This window comes from Oncorhynchus masou, chromosome 7 (assembly GCF_036934945.1).
Source record: "Oncorhynchus masou masou isolate Uvic2021 chromosome 7, UVic_Omas_1.1, whole genome shotgun sequence".
Lineage (NCBI taxonomy): Eukaryota > Metazoa > Chordata > Actinopteri > Salmoniformes > Salmonidae > Oncorhynchus > Oncorhynchus masou.
Window position 1 is genome coordinate 14028253 of NC_088218.1, and position 26238 is coordinate 14054490.

Here is a 26238-nt window from a genome sequence, read left to right on the forward strand (position 1 = left end):
ATCCGGTCCAGTATTCAGCAGGTGCTTGAAGGGGTCAGCTACCTTCACCAGAAAGACATTGCTCATCTTGACATCAAGGTACATCAGATTCCCACTGTGCAAGGGACAAATACAGTACTTTAATCACAAGCTATTATACAGTGCATTCGGAAAGTACTCAGACCCCTCAACTTTTTTCACATTTTGTTATGTTACAGCCTTATTCTAAAATGTATTATTTTTTTAATTGCCCCTCATCAATCTACACACAATACCCCATAATGATGAGGCAAAAACAGGTTTCCAGACATTTTTGAAAATGTATTAAATATTAAAAACCTTGGCAGCGATTACAGCCTTGAGTCTTCTTGGGTATGACGCTACAAGATACAAATTTGGCACACCTGTATTTGGGGAGTTTCTCCCAGTCCTCTGCAGATCCTCTCAAGGTCTGTCAGGTTGGAAGGGGAGGGTTGATGCACAGCTACTTGCAGGTCTCTCCAGAGATGTTCGATCGGTTCAAGTCTGGGCTCTGGCTGGGCCACTCAAGGGCATTCAGAAACTTGTCCTGAAGCCACTCCTGCGTAGTCTTGGCTGTGTGCTTAGGGTCGTTGTCCTGTTGGAAGGTGTACCTTTTCCCCAGTCTGAGGTCGTGAGCGCTCTGGAGCAGGTTTTCATCAAGGACCTCTCTGTACTTTACTCCATTCATCTTTGCCTCAATTCTGACTAGTCTCCCAGTCCCTGCCGATGAAAAACATCCCCACAGCATGTTGCTGCCACCACCCATGCTTCACCGTAGGGATGGTGCCAGGTTCCTCCAGATGTGACGCTTGGCATTCAGGCCAAAGAGTTCAATTTTGGTTTCATCAGACCAGAAAATCTGTTTCTCGTGGCCTGAGAGTCTTTAGGTGCCTTTTGGCAAACTTCAAGCGGGCTGTCATGTGCCTTTTACTGAGGAGTAGCTTCAGTCTGGCCACTCTACCATAAAGGCCGGATTAGTGGAGTGGTGCAGAGATTTTTGTCCTTCTGAAAGGTTTTCCCATATCCATAGAGGAAGTCTAGAGCTCTGTCAGAGTGACCATTGGGTTCTTTGTCACCTCCCTGACCAATGCCCTTCTCCCTCGATTGCTCAGTTTGGCCGGGCGGCTAGCTCTAGGAAGAGTCTTGGTGGTTCCAAACTTCTTCCATTTAAGAATGATGGAGGTCACTGTGTTCTTGGGGACCTTCGATGCTGCATACATTTTTTGGTACCCTTCCCCAGATCTGTGGCTCAACACAATCCTGTGTCGAAGCTCTACGGACAATTCCTTCGACCTCATGGCTTGGTTTTTGCTCTGACATGCACTTTCAACTGTGGGACCTTATATAGACAGGTGTATGCCTTTCCAAATCATGTCCATTCAATTGAATTTACCACAGGTGGACTCTAATCAAGTTGTAGAAACATCTCAGGAATGATCAATGGAAATGGGATGGACCTGAGCTCAATTTCGAGTCTCATAGCAAAGGGTCTGAATACTTATGTAAATAAAGTATTTCTGATTTTACAAATTCTAAAAGCCTTTTTTTGCTTTGTCATTATGGAGTATTGTTTGTAGATTGCAGAGTTTTTAATTTTTATTGAATCCATTTTAGAATAAGGCCGTAACGTAACAAAATGTGAAAAAAGTCAAGGGGTCTGAATACTTTCAGAAGGCACCGTATAACAGATACTTCTGCAATTATCAACTTACTTAATATAACAAGGAAAGAATATTTCAAACCCCAGAATACATACTACTCAGATACCAATGCATTTTCCTCACTCAAAACATGTACACTAAAATTAATAACATTACACAAATCAAGTCATAGTTTCACATAGATCAAATAACAGAGGATGGTCTCTAATGTACATTTTATTTGTAGTTTAGAATATTAGCATGAAAATCTGTTGCCGATTGGATGGAAACCTAGCTTATGTTCTTAATAATTCCCTGTTTTCATCCAACCCACCCAGCCTGAGAACATCCTCATGGCAGGTCGACACAGTGACAAGATCCGCATCTGTGACTTTGGCAATGCCGTCAAGCTGGGGACCAATGAAGCCCACTACTGCAAATATGGCACTCCGGAATTTGTTGCCCCTGAGATCGTTAACCAAACGCCGGTCTCCAAGGCAACAGACATCTGGTGAGCACCTGGTCGGGGGTGGGGGCTGGAGACTCCTTTAATCTATTTCCTGATTAATCATGATTTTATCGCTCTCTCCTTCTCTCCTTCATCTTGCCCTCTGAAAGTCATCTGTCTCCCTCTCTCTGTTCACAGGCCTATTGGGGTTATCACTTACCTATGGTGAGTGGTTAAGGTTCTGCTTGGACTAAGAACATGATAAATGTCTCTGGTCGAGATATTCTTAGAATTCAATACACCTTTTGCATTACATTTCTGTCAATCTTGAAATGTAATTTTTCGCCACACTCTATAACCTCAGTAAGCAAAACACCAATGCATATCACCTGGATATTGTTTGCATATTGCCTCAGGCTTCAATTGGCCCACTTAAAATGGATTTGACAGCTAGTGAACAGTCTCAATAAAAGACTATCAACATAACATATTTCCCTTCTAGCCTGACTGGTGTGTCTCCTTTTGCTGGGGAGAACGACAGATGCACCGTCCTCAACATCAGGAACCAAAATGTGGCTTTTGAGGAGAGTATGTTTGCTGACCTCTGTAGAGAGGCCAAGGGGTTCGTCATCAAACTGCTGGTGGCTGACAGACTGTGAGTGTTATTGATGATAATGCCTTGGTATAAATTGATTGTAATGAATTCCCTTATATTAAGAATTCAAACAATTTCAACACAAAATAAGACCAGAAAATAAGTGTTTGGGACTTGGTGTTTTATTTGTCACCGTGTGATGTTTTACTCTCAGGAGGCCTAATTCTACAGAGAGCCTTCGCCACTCCTGGTTCAAGACTCCAATAAAAGACAAGAGCATCAACACAGCGATCCTAAAGCAGGTCTTATCTCGAAGACGTTGGCAGGTAAGGCATTCATTATTTCTGTAAGTAGTACATAGTAGTACACTTCAATGAATCCCTCTAAGCACCTTCCAAATGACTCCTTTAACATGTCCCCTTTTCCCTATCTCTACCCAGCGTTCCCTCATCAGCTACAAATCCAAGATGGTGATGCGCTCCATCCCTGAGCTTCTCAACGACTCGTCCAACCACATCTCTATCGCTGTGGCCCGTCACCTCAAAGAGGGCTCGCCCCCACCCTCCTCATCCTCTGACTCAGACGATGTGGACGAACTCCCCTTCATCCCCATGCCTCTATCTATGGTCTTCTCCGGCTCCAGGGTCTCCCTCAACGAGATACCAGGTGACGAGGACGTCACAGGACTGCCTTCCAGGGACAATGGGACAGTGGAAGGGGCGTGGTTAACCCGGCACAGGGAACAGCCCATAGAGGAGGTGGTGTCCAAAAAGGAGGTCAAGGAATTAGGAAGAAGCAGAGGAACGAGAAAAAGGGTAACAACCGAGGAAGATGGCGGGTCTTCGGAAGAGGAGAAGACTGCAGTGAAAACGAAGAGAGTCCCCATGAAGAAGGGCTCAAGTGTGGAGGAGGATGACACTCAGACTCAGTCCCGGAGAGCGACAATGAGGAGGGGCAGTTCAGCTGACTCGGCCCTGCTTCTACACATTGAACCAGAGGAGGGGGCTGTGGAGGAGGGCAAGGAAGACAACGGCAAAAAAAGCCTTAAAAAGGCTGTTTCCATGGAGCTACCAAATCGGAGCCCCAGCCCTGGGGCGGCCAAGATGAGCCAGGAGGACTATGCCCTCAAACTGGAGCTGATGAGACAGAGGCTGCTGAGGGGAGGCAACAGCAAAAGCGGCCTGCGAGGTCCCCTGCTGGAGACCCTAGGAATGGACGACGAGAGGCGAACCTCGTCCCTGGACCGAAACTTGAGGAGATCCAGGGTGGGGGCGCCAGAGCGGTTGCTGGCCAGAGCAGCATCTGCCGAAAGTGCAGTGGAGGACTCATCCAAATCCAAAATGTTCCAGAAGAGTTCCTCTTTCAGTCAGGGAGACTCGGAGCCCATTCCCCTACACCGGCAGTTTGGAGCCCCCTTAGAGATCCCCACTAGCACATCTAGCCAGAGCACTGAGAGGAGAGACAGTGCTGAAAGGACCCAGGGCATTGAGAGGAACTCACAGGGGAAAGACCTCCAGGAGGCCACTTCCATATCAGCAATTATGGAGCAGACCAGGCTGGATTCCAGACCTTACTCTCATGGGCCCTCCTCCTCCATACAGCCCACCTTAGCCAAAGAGGACCAACGAGCGAGGGAAAAGCCAGAGGAGAAGAAGAAGAGCAAGTCTGAGGAGACGTCTGAAAGAGATGAAGAGATGGAGAGAAGGACCAAAGCACAGGAGAGGGTTGATAGACACGAGTCGAAGAGGGAGATTTCCCAGGGCAGGTCTCCTACTGTGTTAGCTCCTGTGATCGTCATAGAGGAGAAGGATACTGAGGAAGATGAACAGAAAGAGAAGCAGGAGATAGAGTTAAAGAAAGAAGAGGTGAAAGCAAAAGGTTGTGATTCTCCAAGGGTTACGCCTACAAGAAAAACGTCTGCGTATGCCAACGTGATGCAAACTATTGTAGTACCATCTGGAAAACCTGACAGCAGCCAGATATCTCAATCTACACCTAGCCCCACATTTCCTGAACACCCTGCCGTCTTCGCTAAGGTGGCCACCGAACGCCCAACAAGCCCAACCATCTCGACTAGCTCGTCTACGGTCCCAGTCCGCCCCACTACCCCACGCCAACCTACCACGCCCCTCAGAACAGATATCAAGGACATCGACTCGGAGGAAGTCTTTGAATCGAGGTTCAAGAAGCGTGAGTCATCCCTTACCCGTGGGCTCCGGAGACTTACCAGGACCAAATCAGAAGAGAAGTCCCCGACCCTTCCCCGTAAGACAGGCGAGGGTCAGGAGGTATACTGGCCGGGGCGTCTTGGGGCTCCACTGGAGATGGTGCCCCAAGGATTGCAGGAGAAGTCCAAGTCCGTCCAGGACTTGAGGGAGGTGGAGAGAGACCCAGGGTCCCTGGGCATCATTGGACGGTTTTCCATGCGCACCAAGAGGACCCCATCCATAGATAAAAAGGAGGAGAAGTCAAAGGAGACTGAGCCTGCGGCCAGTAAGCGCAGGGTGTCCTGGGCCATAGGCCGCAGTAAGAGTCTGGACACGACAGAGCTGGACAATATAGAGGCTCTGAGAGAGCAGGAGGTGAGAGAACGCAAAAAGATGGAGGAGTCGTCTGTCTTCGCCATGCGGCGGAAGTTTGAGAACAAAGTAGCGGGTATCTCAGCCAGTTTGAGGAGCAAGTCAGAGGAAAGGAAGGAGGAGAAAGAGGCCAAGCGACGCGTGGAGGAAGAGAAAAGTCGGAAAGATGCAGAAGAAAGGGATTTTAAGAAGGTCAGCGATTCCCCCGTCTTGGCGATGAGGAAGAAGTTTGAGAACAAGGTGGCAGGAATTTCTGGGAAAGTCCGAAGCCAGTCAGAGGATAGGAAAGAGATGGAGGAAGAGAAGCCAGAGGGAAAGAAAACTCCACTGTTTTCCCGTCATCGACATTCCCAGTCCGAGGGAAGAGGTCTCAAAGAGATGGGGATCCCAGAGAATCAGCTAACCAAACAGACAAACAAAGAATCCAAAGTGTCCAAGGAATCCATTGGGTCTGCATCAAGCCTTCATTCCGAAAAGTCAAAAAGTCAAAAGTCGCTCAGTAAGTAATATGTATCTTGATATATTATGCTGGCTAAACTGGCATTGGCAATTTCCATCAAATATCAATCAAATGTATTTATAAAGCCCTTTTTACATCAGTCCTCTTCTGGCTGTGCAGGGTGTAGATTATACAATCTCAGAAAAAAGGATTCCCAAAGGTTTCTTCGGCTGTCCCCTTTGGAGAACCCTTTGGAGAACCCTTTTTGGTTCCAATTAGAACTCTTTTGGCTTTCATGTAAAACCCTCTCAGGAAAGGGTTCTACCTGGATCACAATAGGGTTCTACCTGGAACCAAAAAGGGTGTCTTCAAAGGGTTCTCCTATGGGGACAGCCGAAGAACCCTTTTTGGTTCTAGACAGCATAATTTTTCTAAAACTGTAAGAGTACATGGCTATTAAGGCCAGATCGTTCTTCAACATGTTCAAAGATCACCAGCAGGGTCAAATAATAATCACAGTGGTTATATAGGGTGCAACAGGTCAGCACCTCAGGAGTAAATGTCAGTTGGCTTTTCATAGCCAATCATTCAGAAGTCGAGACAGCAGGTGGTGGGAGAGAGAGAGGGTCAAAATAGCAGGTCCTAGATCAGCAGCACAACCAGGTGGACTGGGGATGGGGACAGCCAGGAGTCATCAGGCCAGGTAGTTCTGAGGCATGGTCCTAGGTCTCAGGTCCTACGGGAGGGGAGAGGGAGTGAGGGAGTGAGTGAGTGAGTGAGTGAGTGAGTGAGTGAGTGTGTGTGAGAGAGAGGGAGAGGGAGAGAGAGAGAGAGGGAGAGATGGGGGAATTGGAGAGAGCACACCTAAGATCAAAGGGCACCAGATAAGACAGGAGAATTACACCAGATAGGACAGACTGACACTAGCCCCCAGGCACATAAACTATTGCAGCATACATACTGGAGATATTAGCTCACCTCCTCAGGTTCGTCTGTCTCAGCTGTTTGCCATTATGTCGTGTCCTCCACAGCTCCAGAGACTGACAGACGGTCGCGGTGGGACAGGTGGGGTCTGGGCAGGAGCAGGAAGGATAAGACCCCCTCTCAGACTGTCCTCCCCTCAGCCAAAGATGAGGGGTCATCAGGCAGCCTGCAGTATTCCCGCACTTCCTCTAGTACTGTCTGCTAAATTCAGCAACCAGTTGCCTTTATGTTGAATGTGCATACAGAGTTGGAGTTTGGCAATGAAAGCTGCACACTGCTTTTACATTCTAGGTTCATTCTCAGTGTTCAATAATATTATTAAGCCACACCCTTGTTTTTCCCAGACTTCCCTCCTGTGTTCCTCATCAAGCTGAGGGACCACGTCTTACTGGAGGGTGACCCTGTCACTCTTAGCTGCCTCCCGGCTGGCAGCCCCCACCCACAAATCAGCTGGACGAAAGGTAAGAACTCATAGAGCTGACAGACACAACACTCTTTGCAACAGCGCTGTCTAATAAAGCTTTACCGTAGGATCTGCTGCTGAAACGTTGGTCGTTGCCTGTGAAGGGATGATATATTGTCATAACCCATCATAGCTCATGCTTACATGGGGCCCTGTGTGAGCACGACTTCCTAAACTTGTGTTGATGTTAGAGATGATTATTTCCATAAAGTTTCTCATGGAATACTAGATAAACACCTTTTGAAATAGGACTGTACAATGACACACTACTTTACAGGATGCCACTGTAATGATTATTGTTGATGGGTTTATTGTCCACAGATAAGAGACCACTGGAGATGGACGACAGGATGAGTCTGATCTCCTGTCCAGACGGCAGGCAGCTCGTTACGATCATGAAGACCAGCAGGAGGGACGCAGGGCTCTATGAGTGTGTGGCCAGTAACCCCTTAGCCAGCGTCACCAGCTCCTGCACACTGTCTCTGGCCTGTGAGTAACATGTTATCTACAAGAAAATGTTATTATCAACGACAATCCCGTCGTTTAGATTTGTGGAGAAACAGGAAAATACCCATTGTTTGAAGCCGTTATCTTCACGCGATATTCTAATATCCTGGACCTGTAAAATCTGTTGGATTTGAATTGCATCCAAAACCTTTAGTGTAAACATGACATTTACACTGAATCCAGAAAGGGGAATTTGCCCTTCATTCCAAGCAAAAACATGTATTATTAATCTTTACGATGTGATGAACCTTGAAAGATTTAGGTAATAGGATTTGTGTTTCAGTGTGAATGCAATGCATTAAACGAATGGCTTTTTGCCTTGAATTTACAACCTCTTTCTAATCGCTCCCAGGTTGGAATCCAATGTGTTAGAATCAAATAATCAACTGTCACTCAGACAGTCCATCTTGCTACTACAGATTCCGGATCTTAATTTGACCCAGTTCTTCACAGCAGGAAAAGAATCCTGCATCAACAGGAAATGTGAATTATTTTGTGGATTAGAATTATTATTATTTCTTTGTAGGGGGTTGATACATTTTTCGTTAAGGCAAATAAAGTCTGACATTTTAAAGTGGAAATTACAAACTTTTAGAAGTCTTTTTTAGTTCCTGCAACAACAGGATGATCAAATTATGATTTGGCATCTGTTGGTTCTTGTCCAGACAGCAGGCTATAAATAACCATATCAATACAAATGTCAAATATCCATCAGCAAAGCGACAGAACTAGGTGACTCCAGACACTTGATGGCCTCTCTCTCTCTCTTCAGGTGTCAGACTCAATGCGCTACATTTCAGTTTGATTTTCACAGCTTCAAATTGAATTGCTCTGGGAACACTGTCTGGGCGTCTGCATTACTAATCCCGTCTGCTGATGCTGTCTGTCTCCATTTGTCATCAATCTGTTGGCTGAGGGATTCCCCAGACTGCTCATCTTGTCTGAGGTCTGAGGCCTTGGCTGGATCAGTCTCAGTGGTGGGCAGCCTTCATTAAAATCATCATATCAGGGTGAAAAGCTATTAGTGCCATGTATGGTTTGCATATTTTTTTTGCTAAAAACCCATTACTCTGTCCTGGGTAGTTTCTCCTCTTTCCATCGGCTATCTCCATCCTTCCACTCTGTGACACCATCCAAACTTTCCCCTTCCCAAAACCTCCCCCTCTGTGACACCCTAACTCATCAAAATATGCGACAATAAAACATTGTTTTTTTTTACTCAAACTTCCCACTCCACCAAACCCAACATCTCCCTCTAACTCTCTATTGCTCCTAACCATTCATCTCCCCTCTACCCCAACTTCATCTCACCTCTACCCCACCTTCATCTCCCCTCCACCCTTTCTTCATCTCCCCTCCATCCCACCTTCATCTCCCCTCTACCCCACCTTCATCTCCCCCCACCCTTCCTTCATCTCCCTCCACCCTTCCTTCATCTCTCCTCCACCCCACCTTCATCTCCCCTCCATCCCACCTTCATCTCCCTCCCCTCCACCCCACCTTCATCTCCCCTCCACCCTTCCTTCATCTCCCCTCCATCCCACCTTCATTTCCCCTCCATCCCACCTTCATCTCCCCTCCACCCTACCTTCATTTCCCCTCCATCCCACCTTCATCTCCCCTCCACCCCACCTTCATCTCTCCTCCACCCCACCTTCATCTGCCCTCCACCCTACCTTCATTTCCACTCCATCCCACCTTCATCTCCCCTCCACCCCACTTTCATCTCCCCTCCACCCTTCCTTCATCTCCCCTCCACCCCACCTTCACCCCCTCCACCCCACTTTCCTCTCCCCTCCACACTTCCTTCATCTCCGCTCCACCCTTATCTTCATCTCCCCTCCACCCTTCCTTCATCTCCCCTCCACCCCATCTTCATCTCTCCTCCACCCTACCTTCATCTCCCCTCCACCCCATCTTCATCTCCCCTCCACCCTTCCTTCATCTCCCCTCCACCCTTCCTTCATCTCCCCTCCATCCCACCTTCATCTCCCCTCTACCCCAACTTCATCTCCCCCCACCCTTCCTTCATCTCCCCTCCACCCTTCCTTCATCTCCCCTCCACCCTTCCTTCATCTCTCCTCCACCCCACCTTCATCTCCCCTCTACCCTACCTTCATCTCCCCTCTACCCTACCTTCATCTCCCCTCCACCCTTCCTTCATCTCCCCTCCCCTCCACCCTTCCTTCATCTCCCCTCCACCCTTCCTTCATCTCCCCTCCATCCCACCTTCATCTCCCCTCCACCCTTCCTTCATCTCCCCTCCACCCTTCCTTCATCTCCCCTCCACCCTTCCTTCATCTCGCCTCCATCCCACCTTCATCTCCCCTCTACCCCACCTTCATCTCCCCCCCACCATTACTTCATCTCCCCTCCACCCTTCCTTCATCTCTCCTCCACCCCACCTTCATCTCCCCTCCATCCCACCTTCATCTCCCCCTCCCCTCCCCTCCACCCCACCTTCATCTCCCCTCTACCCTTCCTTCATCTCCCCTCCACCCCACCTTCATTTCCCCTCCATCCCACCTTCATCTCCCCTCCACCCTTCCTTCATCTCTCCTCCACCCCACCTTCATCTCCCCTCCACCCTTCCTTCATCTCCCCTCCACCCTTCCTTCATCTCTCCTCCACCCCACTTTCATCTCCCCTCCACCCTTCCTTCATCTCCCCTCCACCCACCTTCATCTCCCCTCCACCCCACTTTCATCTCATCTCCCCTCCACCCTTCCTTCATCTCCCCTCCACCCACCTTCATCTCCCCTCCACCCCCCACTTTCATCATCTCCCCTCCACCGATCTTCATCTCCCCTCCACCCCATCTTCATCTCCCCTCCACCCTTCCTTAATCTCCCCTCCACCCTTCCTTCATCTCTCCTCCACCCCCACCTTCATCTCCCCTCCACCCCACCTTCATCTCCCCTCCACCCTTCCTTCATCTCCCCTCCACCCCACCTTCATTTCCCCTACACCCCACTTTCATCTCCCCTCCACCCCTTCCTTCATCTCCCCTCCACCCTTCCTTCATCTCTCCTCCACCCCACCTTCATCTCCCCTCCACCCTACCTTCATTTCCCCTCCATCCCACCTTCATCTCCCATCCACCCCACCTTCATCTTCCCTCCACCCCACTTTCATCTCCCCTCCACCCTTCCTTCATCTCCCTCCACCCTTCCTTCATCTCTCCTCCACCCCACTTTCTTCTCCCCTCCACCCTACCTTAATTTCCCCTCCATCCCATCTTCATCTCCCCTCCACCCACCTTCATCTCCCCTCCATCCCACTTTCATCTCCCCTCCACCCTTCCTTCATCTCCCCTCCACCCACCTTCATCTCCCCTCCACCCCACTTTCATCTCCCCTCCACCCTTCCTTCATCTCCGCTCCACCCTTATCTTCATCTCCCCTCCACCCTTCCTTCATCTCCCCTCCACCCCATCTTCATCTCTCCTCCACCCTACCTTCATCTCCCCTCCACCGATCTTCATCTCCCCTCCACCCCATCTTCATCTCCCCTCCACCCTTCCTTAATCTCCCCTCCACCCTTCCTTCATCTCCCCTCCACCCTTCCTTCATCTCCCCTCCACCCCATCTTCATCTCTCCTCCACCCTACCTTCATCTCCCCTCCACCGATCTTCATCTCCCCTCCACCCCATCTTCATCTCCCCTCCACCCTTCCTTAATCTCCCCTCCACCCTTCCTTCATCTCCCCTCCACCCTTCCTTCATCTCTCCTCCACCCCACCTTCATCTCCCCTCCACCCCACCTTCATCTCCCCTCCACCCCACCTTCATTTCCCCTACACCCCACTTTCATCTCCCCTCCACCCCTTCCTTCATCTCTCCTCCACCCTTCCTTCATCTCCCCTCCACCCTACCTTCATCTCCCCTCCACCCCACCTTCATCTCCCCTCCACCCTTCCTTCATCTCTCCTCCACCCTTCCTTCATCTCTCCTCCACCCTTCCTTCATCTCCCCTCCACCCTTCCTTCATCTCTCCTCCACCCTTCATCTCTCCTCCCTTCATCTCCCCCTCCTCCACCCCCCATCTTCATCTCTTCCCCTCCCCTCCACCTCACCTTCATCTCCCCTCCACCCTATCTTCATCTCCCCTCCACCCCATCTTCATCTCCCCTCCCCTCCACCTCACTTTCATCTCCCTTCCACCCTTCCTTAATCTCCCCTCCCCTCCATCCCACCTTCATATCCCCTCCACCCCATCTTCATCTTTCCTACAACCTACCTTCATCTCCCCTCCACCCTACCTTTATCTCCCCTCCCCTCCAACCTACCTTCATCTCCCCTCCCCTCCACCCCACCTTCATCTCCCCTCCCCTCCACCCCAAATTCATCTCCCCTACAACCAACCTTCATCTCCCCTCTACCCCACCTTCATCTCCCCTCCACCCTACATTCATCTCCCCTCCACCCTGCCTTCATCTCCCCTCCCCTCCACCCTACCTTCATCTCCCCTCCCCTCCACCCCACCTTCATCTCCCCTCCCCTCCACCCCACCTTCATCTCCCCTACAACCAACCTTCATCTCCCCTCCACCCCATCTTCATCTTCCCTCCACTCTACCTTCTTCTCCCCTCTGCCCCACCTTCATCTCCCCCCACCCCACCTTCTTCTCCCCTCCGCCCCACCTTCATCTTCCCTCCACCCTACCTTCTTCTTCCCTCCGCCCCACCTTCATCTTCCCTCCACCCTACCTTCTTCTCCCCTCCGCCCCACTTTCATCTCCCCTCCACCCCACCTTCTTCTCCCCTCCACCCCACCTTCTTCTCCCCTCCGCCCCACACCTTCTTCTCCCCTCCGCCCCACCTTCATCTCCCCCCCGCCCTACCTTCATCTCCCCTCCACCCCACTTTCATCTCCCCTCCACCCCACCTTCTTCTTCCCTCCACCCTACCTTCATCCTCCCCTCCACCCAACTCTCCTCCCCCCTGTCACACCTTCCAGGTGTCCCCAAAAGGCCAGGCACCCCGGAGGTTCCCCAGACGTACAACAACACAGCCCTGGTGCTATGGAAACCAGCCGACACCAAGCCCCCCTGTAGCTACTCTCTGGAGAGGAAGACAGAAGGTGGGTTGACATTCATCTCCTAGCCTGGAGTCCAAACTGATGTCACGATTGACACTGAGAATATCAATTTGGATTCCAGGCTAGTCATCTCCATGAACTCAAGCCAAATATTAATGTTTGATTTATTTTACAGCCCACTTCACCCAAATGTATTATCCTTATTGGCGGTTGGGTAGGAAACACCTTTGGCTGTCACTTTAAACACTACTGTGCAGTGAATAACTCAAACACTGGGCAAATAGTCACAGTACAAACTGGCCACATAGACTGCTAATGAGCCCTATTTCATCACGCTTTATAAGTCATTATGGTCTCATAATACGGTGAATCATTGTAGAGCCTACATCGTTAGGACTGTATCAAAGTGGGAATGACATGAATGTTAATATGATTTCAGGACTGATTGAATTGGATGGCTTCATACCTTGTATTACCACACAGTTACTGCCAGGCTGGGCTTTGGATGATTGCTGTTGTCTGTGTTTGTTCATTGGATTGTACCCCACTATCTCCTCATTACCATGTGAATGTTCTTTTGTTATTCTGTTATTCCTCTGTATGAGTTGTGACTATGACAGATAATTATGGCTCCACACCACCTTAGTGTACAGCTGATATTGTAAACATAACCTTCGTCTGTTTCACCATCAACATGAAACACTATCTCCACCTTGTGTGAATTATAAGTACTGCAACAAATGACATTGGTGTGTAAAGTCAAAGTGACGCATATAAATTGGCTATTTGGCCATATTGATATAACATAACGCAATTGGCAATCATATAAATGAAGCATTATTTTCTTTCTCCTTTCAGGTGATGCCAACTGGCTGATCATAGCGACTGGAGTGGCTGACTGTTACTACAATGTCACAGACCTGCCACCAGGGGGCGCCTTTAGGTTCAGAGTGGCCTGCGTCAACAAGGCAGGACAGGGACCCTACAGCAACACATCGGACAAAGTCAGCCTGGACTCAACAGGTGCTGAAACACACCTGTTGGACAGGGGGTTCAAATTCTGTAAATTGTGTTAAATTATGTTAAATTGGGTCAAAAGAAGTGGTAAAGAATGTTCTGCCGTTTTTTCTGTATTGTTGCATATTTGTTTTACAGAATGGTTATGATAATATGATATTGAAGAGACATGTGTTTGCTTTGCAGTAGGCGTGTCCTCTCCAGCGGTGGCCATTGTGAAGACAATCTCCTCACCTCCCTCCCACCCTGCCCCAGCAGCTACCACCTTAGTGACTGTTATCACAAAGGTCAAACCAGCAGTAATGCAACCTCCTGGTAAAACGGTGTCCACTGTCTCTCCCTCTTCACCCTCCCTTACACAGACGTCTCTAACCTTCCCTGCTCCCACCGCAGCTCTCTCTCCCTCTACACCTTCGGCCCCCGCCAGCCCTGCCATCACAACCCCTCCAACTGAACACCTGATGGTCACCCCTACCACCCCTCCAACTCTCCCCTCCCCGCCTGTAGTCAAACCTCCTCCCTTCGTCCTCCCCAAACCCCAGAGTCCTGTCAACGTGGTCCCACCCATGACCCAAACCCCACCCATCTCTCCCCCTCTCCCTCTCATTACACCTCCTTCCACCCCCACCAAGCCCGTTATGGCGTCCGTTCCTACCTACGCCACTGCCCGTATGGCACCCAGCCCCCTCCCGGCCCCCTCCTTATCCCCCCAAGTGCTCCAGGTCAGCAGTCTGAGCCCAATAGGGGAGGGGCGGGGCACCCCTGTTCGAGGGACCCCAGGGACCGCACCACACTCAAGCCGGGTGAGACAGCTCTACGACAGGGAGTCCCACAGAAGCCCTACACCTTCCTGGATGAGAAAGCCAGGTGACTGAGATGTTAGAGATGTGGTCAATATTTCTACAGCTACAGTAGTACACTATTACGCTACACAGTATTGCTATTACTACTACTACTTATATGGTTCATTTCAGTCAGGGAAACTGGCTTCATGTTTAACCACACATTATTTAGTGACTAAACTGCCGTATTGTCTCTGTCTGGCCAGAGGGCGGTTCGGTGTGGTCCGGGAGTGTCGAGAGAACGCCACAGGACACGTCTTCATGGCTAAGATCGTTCCGTACGACCAGGAGACTAAGAAGTCCATCCTGCAGGAGTATGAGATCCTCAAGTCTCTCCACAACGACAAGGTCATGACCCTCCACGAGGCCTACGTCACCCCACGTTACCTGGTGCTGGTGGCTGAGTACTGCACTGGCAAGGAGCTGCTCCACAGCCTTATAGACAGGTGTGTGGAGCATGATGCTCACACACACACGTACAGTGCCTTGCGAAAGTATTCGGCCCCCTTGAACTTTGCGACCTTTTGCCACATTTCAGGCTTCAAACATAAAGATATAAAACTGTATTTTTTTGTGAAGAATCAACAACAAGTGGGACACAATCATGAAGTGGAACGACATTTATTGGATATTTCAAACTTTTTTAACAAATCAAAAACTGAAAAATTGGGTGTGCAAAATTATTCAGCCCCCTTAAGTTAATACTTTGTAGCGCCACCTTTTGCTGCGATTACAGCTGTAAGTAGCTTGGGGTATGTCTCTATCAGTTTTGCACATCGAGAGACTGAATTTTTTTCCCATTCCTCCTTGCAAAACAGCTCGAGCTCAGTGAGGTTAGATGGAGAGCATTTGTGAACAGCAGTTTTCAGTTCTTTCCACAGATTCTCGATTGGATTCAGGTCTGGACTTTGACTTGGCCATTCTAACACCTGGATATGTTTATTTTTGAACCATTCCATTGTAGATTTTGCTTTATGTTTTGGATCATTGTCTTGTTGGAAGACAAATCTCCGTCCCAGTCTCAGGTCTTTTGCAGACTCCATCAGGTTTTCTTCCAGAATGGTCCTGTATTTGGCTCCATCCATCTTCCCATCAATGTTAACAATCTTCCCTGTCCCCGCTGAAGAAAAGCAGGCCCAAACCATGATGCTGCCACCACCATGTTTGACAGTGGGTATGGTGTATTCAGGGTGATGAGCTGTGTTGCTTTTACGCCAAACATAACGTTTTGCATTGTTGCCAAAAAATTCAATTTTGGTTTCATCTGACCAGAGCACCTTCTTCCACATGTTTGGTGTGTCTCCCAGGTGGCTTGTGGCAAACTTTAAACAACACTTTTTATGGATATCTTTAAGAAATGGCTTTCTGCTTGCCACTCTTCCATAAAGGCCAGATTTGTGCAATATACGACTGATTGTTGTCCTATGGACAGAGTCTCCCACCTCAGCTGTAGATCTCTGCAGTTCATCCAGAGTGATCATGGGCCTCTTGGCTGCATCTCTGATCAGTCTTCTCCTTGTATGAGCTGAAAGTTTAGAGGGACGGCCAGGTCTTGGTAGATTTGCAGTGGTCTGATACTCCTTCCATTTCAATATTATCGCTTGCACAGTGCTCCTTGGGATGTTTAAAGCTTGGGAAATCTTTTTGTATCCAAATCCGGCTTTAAACCTCTTCACAACAGTATCTCGGACCTGCCTGGTGTGTTCCTTGTTCTCCATGATGCTCTCTGCGCTTTTAATGGACCTCTGAGACTATCACAGTGCAGGTGCATTTATACGGAGACTTGATTACACACAGGTGGATAGTATTTATCATCATTAGTCATTTAGGTCAACATTGGATCATTCAGAGATCCTCACTGAACTTCTGGAGAGAGTTTGCTGCACTGAAAGTAAAGGGGCTGAATAATTTTGCACGCCTAATCTTTCAGTTTTTGATTTGTTAAAAAAGTTTGAAATATCCAATAAATGTCGTTCCACTTCATGATTGTGTCCCACTTGTTGTTGATTCTTCACAAAAAAATACAGTTTTATATTTTTATGTTTGAAGCCTGAAATGTGGCAAAAGGTCGCAAAGTTCAAGGTGGCCGAATACTTTCGCAAGGCACTGTACACTTGCACACTGCTCTCAGCTGTGCTCTACAACATATCCGTGGAATAAATCTATTTTCCTGCTAAGGTTCCGTTACTCGGAGGATGACGTGGTGTGTTACCTAGTTCAGCTCCTTCAGGGTTTGGAGTACCTCCACAACAGACGCATCCTCCATCTAGACATCAAGCCTGACAACGTCATGGTCACCAACCTCAATGTCATCAAGATCGTAGACTTTGGCAGCGCGCAGAACTTCAACCCTCTCTCCCTCAAACAATACAACAGCGGCCTGGGCACACTGGAGTATATGTGTGAGTTGGTAACACTATTGACTTTCCCACTGGTATCTGGAACTGGTACACGCCAAGTATATCTTGGGTAATAAGCTGTTATCATCACCATGATCACTATTTTCCTCTGAACTCTCTCTCTGCTCCTTCTATGCTGGCGTGAAAAGCTCCGGAGATGGTGAAAGGTGATGTGGTCGGCCCTCCAGCTGACATCTGGAGCCTGGGGGTTCTAACCTACGTCATGTAAATATACAACGTACTCATTTCATAATCACTATTGTCATAAGTCTGTGAAGTTGTGCGATTTATTTTTTTCTCTCAGAACTTTCATTGTCTATGATACTTTTGCTCAGGCTTAGCGGTAGGCTGCCCTTTCAGGACAAAGACCCACACCAGACTGAGACCAAAATCCAGATTGCCAAGTTTGACCCGACCAAGCTCTACCCCAACGTGTCCCAAAGTGCCTCGATGTTCCTCAAGAAGATGCTGAGTAGCTATGCCTGGTGAGTGCTTCAAAGAGTAGCTACATCATTATCTTATTTAACAAACCACGAGTGGAGTGATCGTCATTTTTGCCTTTTAAATCATAATGAATAAGATTACATGGAAAGTGGGGCCATAGCCTCCCGAGTGGCGCAGTGGTCTAAGGCCACTGCCAGTAGATATCCTGGTTCGAGTCCAGGCTCTGTTGCAGCCGGCCGCGACCGGGAGACCCATGGGGTGGCGTACAATTCGCCCAGCGTCGTCCAGGTTAGGGGAGGGTTTGGCTGGCAGGGATGTTTTTGTCCCATCGTGCTCTAGTGACTCCTGTGGCGGGCTGGGTGCAGTGCATGCTGACACGGTTGCCAGGTTTATGGTGTTTCCTCCGACACATTGGTGCGGCTGGCTTGCGGATTAAGCGGGCATTGTGTCAAGAAGCAGTACGGCTTGGATGGGTTGTGTTTTAGAGGACACATGGTTCTCGACCTTTGCCTCTCCCGAGTACGTACGGGAGTTGCAGTGATGAGAAAAGCCTAATTACCAACTGGATACCACGAAAACAAGAAAAAAAGTGGTGTCATGATCCTAGATCAGTACAGGACTCCTGTGTTCTGATCCCTGATTGGACCATGTGTTTTATTGCAACGCAGGGCCCGTCTGAGCACCAAGGACTGTTTCACCCACGCATGGCTGCAGGACTCGTACCTGATGAAGCTGAGGAGACAGACGCTCACCTTCACCACCACCAAGCTGAAGGAGTTCCTGGGGGAGCACCATCGACGTCGCACCGAGGTCGCCACCAAACACAGGGTCCTCCTACGCTCCTACTCCAGCTCAGCTTCTTCAACCACATCGACCACACCAAACCTACCTAAGTGAAGGCATATGACTTATGTCAGTGTTAACTAGCCACCAGAGGGTGGAGGTATGGGGGATGTGTGGTGCACAACAGTGGGCTCCATGATAGAGGGAGGACTCTGAGTCCTCATCCCCCACAGAGTGAGGCCGTGACTGAGTAAGTTATGGGAGTGGAGATTAGAGCCATAAGCATTGCACCAGCCCACAGACTGCATGGAGTCTCATTCTACTGAGACCTAACAGAATGAGTCTTGGACAGTTCATCAACTGAGATTTGAATCCAGTTGTTGGATTGTTGGATACCACGGTTTCAAAATATTGAGTTATCGTTTGTTTTTGGACCTGGCACGATTTGTTTCTGTTTCAGGTCTACTGTCTGCTAGTACTACTCCGAGCTTGCTATCGCAATGTGTGTAGAACTTTTAAATATATAAAACAAGACATTTGGTTTGGAAAATGAATTCAATACAATTAACCTGGACACACATATTTGTCAGTTTGATTTTAGAGCACAGCCTTATTTCTGCATCCTGACATTTGGTGGTGATTATGTGAATGTACCATCATTTATGCTGCTAATTTATGTTGCATTTATTTACACATTTCAAAAACGCAAAACCAAAAATAAAAACGTTTTTGTTCATGAAATTGTATGTGACCTGTTAACCATTTTTCATGTTAATTTATTTGCATGTGTGCTTTTTTCTTCTTCTTTTGGGTGATTTTCTAAATACAATGAAAACAGTGCAAAAATATTGCTCACCTTTGTGATTATACTGTTCATAGACACAGATAACAAACCTGTGAATATAGTAGAGTATCTTAGTGGAGCAACCAGATGTCCTGTGGTTGATGCTCAAGTTGAACAATAGTGCAACTTCATTGATGAAAACGGTCAGACTTTGATTATGTAGATTCTGTAGTCTTCTATTGAATTTGTACACCTCATCAACGTCATCACTGCGCCAATGGCTGGACTAGAATTCTACAGTATGTTCTGTTGATTGGACAGGTTGCTCTTAGCTTGACCAGCAGTCTATTAGTGAGTCAATTTAGCCTAAATTGGGTCAAGTTACAAACTTTATCATGTAAATGTGTTGTCCATTTTAATGGCTTACTTGCAGATGACGCGCAGTATATGTTCTGTTAATTTATTGAACTATTCATATCATACAATTTTGGGGCACTTTTGTCTACCATTTGGCCTACTGTACAAAATGCCATGAAGAAAAAATATACAGAGACTCTTATGTATTACTCTTCACCATACATACAGTATTTCTTTTTTTGTAAGAATTTGGATGGTTGAAGATTTGTAAATGTTTTAATTTGCAGTGTTTATAATGTGGAAATGTTGAAAATGTTTTTATGAAATAGTCTGTAATAAACTATTGATACAATTGCAAAACACACATTTTCATTATTCTTCCCTTTAAATTGGACTCCTATTGAACTAAAGCGGGTTGTCCCGACAGCGCTTGCAGTTGAACGACACTCCCTATCCTTTTCCCCTTGTCAGTCAGTTTCAAGGGTTCCCTAACTGGGCGTTCCTTTGAGAATATAAAAAAGTTATACAGAGTACATACAGTAGGCTACGCAAAGCAACTGATGTACTCTACTACTGTAAATTGTAATCATTCGCAGGGCGAATATAATGTCAAGTGTTCGAGAGAGGAGAATATAATATTACATTTATTTGCATGAAGTATTAAATACTTTCTGTCAATCAAGCTACAAATGTAATTAAAGGTGAAGGCTATGACGAAAATAAAAGTCCCCAAGTCAGCGAAGAGGATTGTTGTCGAGATAGAAGTAGAATGCGACGTAGTGCTTTAAACCTGTTAACAGCTTGTGGACAGCTTCTTCTCTGTCGTTAAAAGGTTTCAAGTTCCATTTTGAAAATGTATCTTTGTTTCCTTGTTACTTATGATGCGTTCATAAGCAAGTGGGAAGGTGGTAATTACCAGTTGTGAAGTCGTAAATACTTGTATGGCATAAAAGTATGCCAGAGCTGCTTTCACTTTTTATACTATAATAGATTATCAGAATAAATTTTGTATTAACAATTTGTATTTTGTTCTTACCATAAATAACAATTACTGAAGATGCCGCCATGCTTGCTGTCTTTTTTGTTGACAAACTAGGTCAGAGAGGTGCAAGTGGGAAACTCGGAGCACAGGGATGATAGTCTAGTTTCCCACTAGTAATAAAAGTTGGAGGTGCGTTCAATGAGGTTGTTCCCAGTCATATCCTGATATTTACGAAATTACAAGATGTTATGAACGCAGAATTACAATAGGCCTATAATTTATGGTTCAAGGGACCGTCGTAGTCTGTCGAGTACTCTTGCAAAAGTGGACTGCCACTCTCGGTGCACAATCATAAATTTGTGTGCCACTTTAAAAGGAATGGGAAGCCTTGAAACCGCCGAGTTCCATGTTTGTATCTTCAAATTGAGAGCGGAGTTGAACTCCATGTTGAAACAAAGTTACCAACTCCCTTTTAAATGTATATAACTTTTATTTGTAGATTTTATACCGTTCTGGTACGTCATTGAATATTCGAGAAATGTAATCGTTTGGATGCGTAATGTATTTAAATACTGTTTGCGGTTATGTAACTTTGTGCACATTTATAATTTAATGTTCCTAGTCAGCGAACAATCTAAAACGGAACAAAGTTTTTAGTTTCTATTGTGGGTAAAGTTTTTGCAATGGACCACCAGTCCTCAATAATCACGCAAGTTAGTCGAGATGAAGAGGGGAATAGAGAGAAGGGTAAGTTTTGGAGAAAGTTCTCAAGATGCACGTCAGTTGTTTTGCACCACACTCAACACTTTTCACAGTTAGCTAGCCTAGTTCGTCGTCCATTGGGTGTTTTCAAAGACAAGGACAGCGTTTACGAAACGAAACTGTATCAAATCTGCAACCGTCTACTACCATTGTGTAACCACAATGAATGGCAACAACTAAGCTTCAAATGGCAACATTGTTGTGATACGCGAAGCAACTTTTTGACAGGCAAGGTTACTGCAGTGAGGACGGACGAGCCCACTCAATCAAATCGCGTAGCTACAATTAATTGACGAGGCTGCAGTTGCTGTCTGTCATAGACCTCCTAAAAAAAAGCGAACACTGCTGAAATTACTTGTTGAGAGTTTTAACATTTAACATTTAAAAAGCAGCTGTGTACTAGGCTACAGACGGATGCATTTATAAACGTGTGACTTGTTTACGTTAACCATTGGTCTAGAAGACTGTGTGTTATGGGTGCTGCGTTCTTGAAAAGCTTTTCCCGCTGTCATGCATTCAGCAGTTACCACAAGAGGACTGTACAGTTTCAGTAGCCAGCCCTAGTATCTACATTATAATGACCCATTCAAAACAAAGATTAAGGCCTGCCCACGCACCTTGTACTTCCTCATTGGATGGCACAGTTAAACTACAGCCATAGGCTATAAGTGAAATGCCATTTTGGTTCGTTGTCCACAACTTGGTCACAACGTTGTCGGAGTGGTGGCTGTGTCACCGTGATCGACCTCAGAGAAGTCTGGAGATAATGTGCCAAGCAAGGTGTGAGGTGGCAACAAGTAGGGATTGTATTTAGTGTGTGTGATGTAATTGTACCAGGTAGACTAGTTTTACTTCCTGGTATGAGTAGCTCCTCTATTTGTATTGATAACACATTACTACACAAGTATTGTTTATGTTAATGTTGCAGTGTTTCCCTATATTCATAGGCACATTTTTTTATATGGATAGTCGTTGGCTTAATGCCTGGAGGTCTATGGGAACAGCTAGCATGTCATTGCACTAACGCCAGTAGCAATGTACCACCTACCTTGCCACCATGGCTGAAATAAATCCTAAGGGAAGCACTGTGTGAAAGCCATGCCCAGGAGACACAAATGGAGTGAGAGCCCATGACTTCCTGTTTAACATTGTAACATTGTAACTTCCTGCCTCTAGCTGACCTGGGCCAATGGGCAACCTGCGTTACTGGTCACAAACCAACCCAGAGACTCCTCTTGTTTATCGGATGTGAAAGGATTTGATTGGTAGGCAGTATCCACTGTATCTGTGATACAATAACATATGATATAAGAATCCTTAAAGGCCTCTGGTTGATCTTTCAATCCTTTCATATCTGTTAGGCAGGGGACTCAACCAGGATCTAGGGCTAGGGCCTAGGGAGGGCCTGGTTTGGAATTGGACCCCTCTCTTAAAGATACACTATGCAGAAATCTCTAGACTATTTCCTGGTTGCCAAACTTCTAATCGTTTGTGTAATTTCGGTTTGTAACAAAACAAGCTTGTATAGTGTAGGGAATCATTGTACCATCTAAACCGCTGTGAAATATATTTCTCCATGACCAAAAACATTGTATTTTCAGCTGTTTGAAGCTGGTGTACAAAACCAATAGTAAAAACAAAACTTGAGAATGGGAAGCATAGAACAGATCTACTGCTTCTTCAACCTGCGTTCAATGGGAATGACAGATTTATTACACACATTGATCTGTGAATTTGTTCAGGTCACCCAAAAAGTTAGATATTGTAGCTTTAAAGGAGAGGTAATGGATTAGACGTATCCCTGCTGAGGCCCTGTTCCCAGGTCGCTGTCTGCTCTCTGTAACCTGCCTTGTTGTGACATCTGATCCTGCTGCGTCAGTGGTGGTGGGCTGACACCATCTGTTTCCCCCTCTGATCTGCCCCCGCATTTCCCCTTCCTGTTTTGGTTTGGCCTGGACGTGGCAGTGGGCAGAGGAGGGTCACAAGTCTGGAACGGGCCAGAGAGGGAGAGAAAGGGGGCCACAGGTCTGGAACGGGCCAGAGAGGGAGAGAAAGGGGGCCACAGGTCTGGAACGGGCCAGAGAGGGAGAGAAAGGGGGCCACAGGTCTGGAACGGGCCAGAGAGGGAGAGAAAGGGGGCCACAGGTCTGGAACGGGCCAGAGAGGGAGAGAAAGGGGGCCACAGGTCTGGAACGGGCCAGAGAGGGAGAGAGAGAGAAAGAAAGAAAGGGGGGACAGTGAAAGAGTTTGTAACACGGTCACGTTGCGAGTGAAAGAAAGACAGGGAATAAAGAGAATGAAAGAGAGTTTAAGGAAAACATTTGTCCCTTTTCTGATTGGGCAGAAGTTTGCAGAGAGCGAGTAGTGGAACTCTAGAGATTTATTATAGTAAATAAAAGTGAAGTCAGTTTAGTCTTAAGAAAATGTTTTATTCCAAGACTGGCAGTCATCGTCAGGCAACGTTTAGAAATAGAGATTCGACATTATAACAAATTGAGTTAGATGTAATGATTTAAGTGGCTGGCTACTCAAACTGTCACTGATTTGAAGTGACATGCCCCTCATGACTTTCTTAGCTAAGTTTACATATTCCTCATGGAAATATTAAAGCTGCACAATCATGTCTCTCGCCTCAAGGACATTCCTCTTATAACTATTAACCAAGTGAAGTGTTTTATCTGTTAATTGTTTTTCATTGGAACCATTGGGAAAAGGGCTTCAGGTTGAAGCCAAATGATTGCAAGGAGGTCAAAGACTAAAGATGCTATACATGAAATAAATTCTGCTGGATTTAACTTGAAAAACAACCATTACATCACATGTATTATCCTTTGAACATATCTGCAGAAATATGTTGTTCGCATCGGGACAAATCCCAACTCGGGCTACAGGAATTTCCACACATATGTTCAATCGACATCCCCCCACAAGTTACGCAAGAGTTCAAACTACAACATATCCACGTCTCAAGTTAAGAGTCGGTGAATAAACCACATCAGGGAGCAGTGAGAGTAAATAGATACAGGAAGACTGTGTGACTGACGGATGGACTCATTATTTTCTTCCAGGTCCCCCACCCTCGTCGTCTAAGAAGCCCAGGAGTCGAGGCCTGTTCCACAGCCTCTTCTGCTGCCTATGTCATGACCAGGCTGAGCCCCCGCCGGTCAACAACAATGCCCCGCTACTGGTGGAGGAGAACGGGACTGTCTCCAAGGTATGTACCACTGCTCTCTTTAATGATTCAGGGAAGTTTTAGAATCTATGTATATGGTTTGCGTAGGTCCAGGTAAATGCTCTGTGGTCTAGTTTGTATATGCAGTGTTTTCATGTAGGTCCAGGTAAATGCTGTGTTCTAGTTTGTATATGCAGTGTTTTCATGTAGGTCCAGGTAAATGCTGTGTTCTACTTTGTATATGCAGTGTTTTCATGTAGGTCCAGGTAAATGCTGTGGTCTAGTTTGTATATGCAGTGTTTTTGTGTAGGTCCCGGTAAATGCTCTGGTCTAGTTTGTATATGCAGTGTTTTTGTGTAGGTCCCGGTAAATGCTCTGGTCTAGTTTGTGTAGATCCAGGTAAATGCTGTGTTCTAGTTTGTATATGCAGTGTTTTCATGTAGGTCCAGGTAAATGCTGTGGTCTAGTTTGTATATGCAGTGTTTGCCTAAGTCCAGGTAAATGCTGTTTGTGTGTTTATGATGTCATAGTAAATGTTAGAAACTAGGACGGGACTTGGTGTTGGTGGTATTTTAGGTCTATGTCACAGTGTAGTTTGCATTGTACATGTATCATGACAAATGTTAGTTTGTGGTTTGTGTACGTTAACTGGGTGTGTGGTTCAGGTCCAAGTCAGACCGCTGCTTCCTCAGGCCAAGTCAAAAGACGCAGGGAAGGTCTGTGTTGTCATAGACCTGGATGAAACTCTGGTCCACAGCTCATTCAAGGTAAGACCAGGAACATACTGCCGCACCATTTACACTAGTAATATTATATAGTCACAGATGCATTTTCCCATCATCCATGAGCTCTAAAGCTATGGGTGAACATTGATACAATTGCTGTACCATTTAATTTCGGGTTTAGCTTTTCTTTAAAAAATGTCCTATCCTCGCAAATGCTATGGACACAAATGTTTTTGTGTGCCTTTTTGCATCTTGTTTTCTTTTTATGAAAGAGATTTTTCCCCTCTTGTGAAAGCATGACATCACCAGGCAGTAATGTCCAATAGTAATGAGAAACACTCACTGAGAGTGAGGAAAGAGATTGGTTTCTCCACAGTATTATTGTTGGCAGTCACAATGACATCTCTGTCATTGTTGCCACTTTCACACATCCAGACTAGCTGTTTTTTTATATTCTAAATACACATGGTTTCTCTCAATGTATACTTGTTTCTGGTGTTTAGGATGTCTTTTAAGTGGTTTTGTTCAAAATAATGTATCTTTATTATTCCCACAGCCGGTGAACAATGCTGATTTTATCATTCCCGTAGAGATCGATGGAACTGTTCATCAGGTGAGCCTATCACTATGCATGGTGACGAGCCCAACTGTCACAGACCAATGCCATTGGCCTCTACCTTTCCATGTTAAATCCTTTAGTATTTTTAAGATATATAATATGGCTCCCTACAATACTGTATATTTGTATGTTACTAACTGCTCAATCTGGTTCTGAGCTGGGTTAGAATGGCATCTGAGTCCTTGGGTTTTCTACCACAAAATGAACATTGGAGTCACGCTGAGAGACTGTCACCTCCTACATGGTTCTGAAGTTGGAGCCAACAGTGTATCATGGGCCTGGGCCTGATTCAAGTAATCCAGGATAGGTTTGTTCAGAAAGGTAAAGCCTATTCTGCATGACTTGGTTCAGGACTATGACCCTCGGCAGCAGAACACTACAGAAAGAAGAAGTGAAAGGCGGCTCAATGCATCAGTGGGGTGGGGGGTTCATTTGGTTTAAGACTAGAGGTGAACAGATAATGTATTTGTTTAAACCTTAAACTTAACATACAATGTATCCATCCAGGTATATGTGTTGAAGCGACCTCACGTGGATGAGTTCCTTAAGAGGATGGGAGAGCTGTTTGAATGTATTCTGTTCACAGCTAGCCTGGCTAAGGTGAGGATAGCACCATGTTAAACCAGCAATCAAAACAAGTTAGTTTAAAAGGCCCATT

The 26238-nt window shown here is 46.6% G+C and overlaps 2 protein-coding genes and 1 long non-coding RNA gene across 4 annotated transcripts in view; 2 read left to right on the forward strand and 1 right to left on the reverse strand.

The window, feature by feature from the left end:
* The window catches only part of LOC135543323 (striated muscle preferentially expressed protein kinase-like), a 63636-nt gene extending 43954 nt beyond the window's left edge, over positions 1-19682 (forward strand). Inside the window, 18 exon segments of the mRNA XM_064970502.1 lie at positions 1-78; positions 1979-2151; positions 2287-2313; positions 2591-2743; positions 2898-3009; positions 3124-5761; positions 6733-6876; positions 7030-7146; positions 7470-7637; positions 12614-12736; positions 13553-13717; positions 13898-14485; positions 14488-14578; positions 14760-14999; positions 16732-16955; positions 17102-17177; positions 17288-17437; positions 18065-19682. Of these exon segments, the coding sequence (XP_064826574.1) occupies positions 1-78; positions 1979-2151; positions 2287-2313; positions 2591-2743; positions 2898-3009; positions 3124-5761; positions 6733-6876; positions 7030-7146; positions 7470-7637; positions 12614-12736; positions 13553-13717; positions 13898-14485; positions 14488-14578; positions 14760-14999; positions 16732-16955; positions 17102-17177; positions 17288-17437; positions 18065-18293 (5496 nt within the window). The 3' untranslated portion in view covers positions 18294-19682.
* Positions 8-21826, reverse strand: LOC135543324 (uncharacterized). Of its 2 annotated transcripts, none has more exons than XR_010456201.1 (5): positions 21682-21826; positions 18149-18285; positions 6680-6907; positions 6250-6437; positions 8-94 (listed from the first exon to the last, which is right to left on the reverse strand). It is a non-coding gene; the product is annotated as an uncharacterized LOC135543324 (long non-coding RNA). The 2 variants fall into 2 exon arrangements; XR_010456200.1 differs by lacking the exon at positions 21682-21826 and adding an exon at positions 20357-20545.
* The window catches only part of LOC135543322 (carboxy-terminal domain RNA polymerase II polypeptide A small phosphatase 1-like), a 9771-nt gene continuing 4238 nt past the window's right edge, over positions 20706-26238 (forward strand). The window contains exons 1-5 of the mRNA XM_064970501.1: positions 20706-21049; positions 24133-24278; positions 24902-25003; positions 25518-25574; positions 26088-26180. Coding sequence (XP_064826573.1) covers positions 20986-21049; positions 24133-24278; positions 24902-25003; positions 25518-25574; positions 26088-26180 — 462 coding nt within the window. The 5' untranslated portion in view covers positions 20706-20985. The remainder of the gene's footprint in view (positions 21050-24132; positions 24279-24901; positions 25004-25517; positions 25575-26087; positions 26181-26238) is intronic.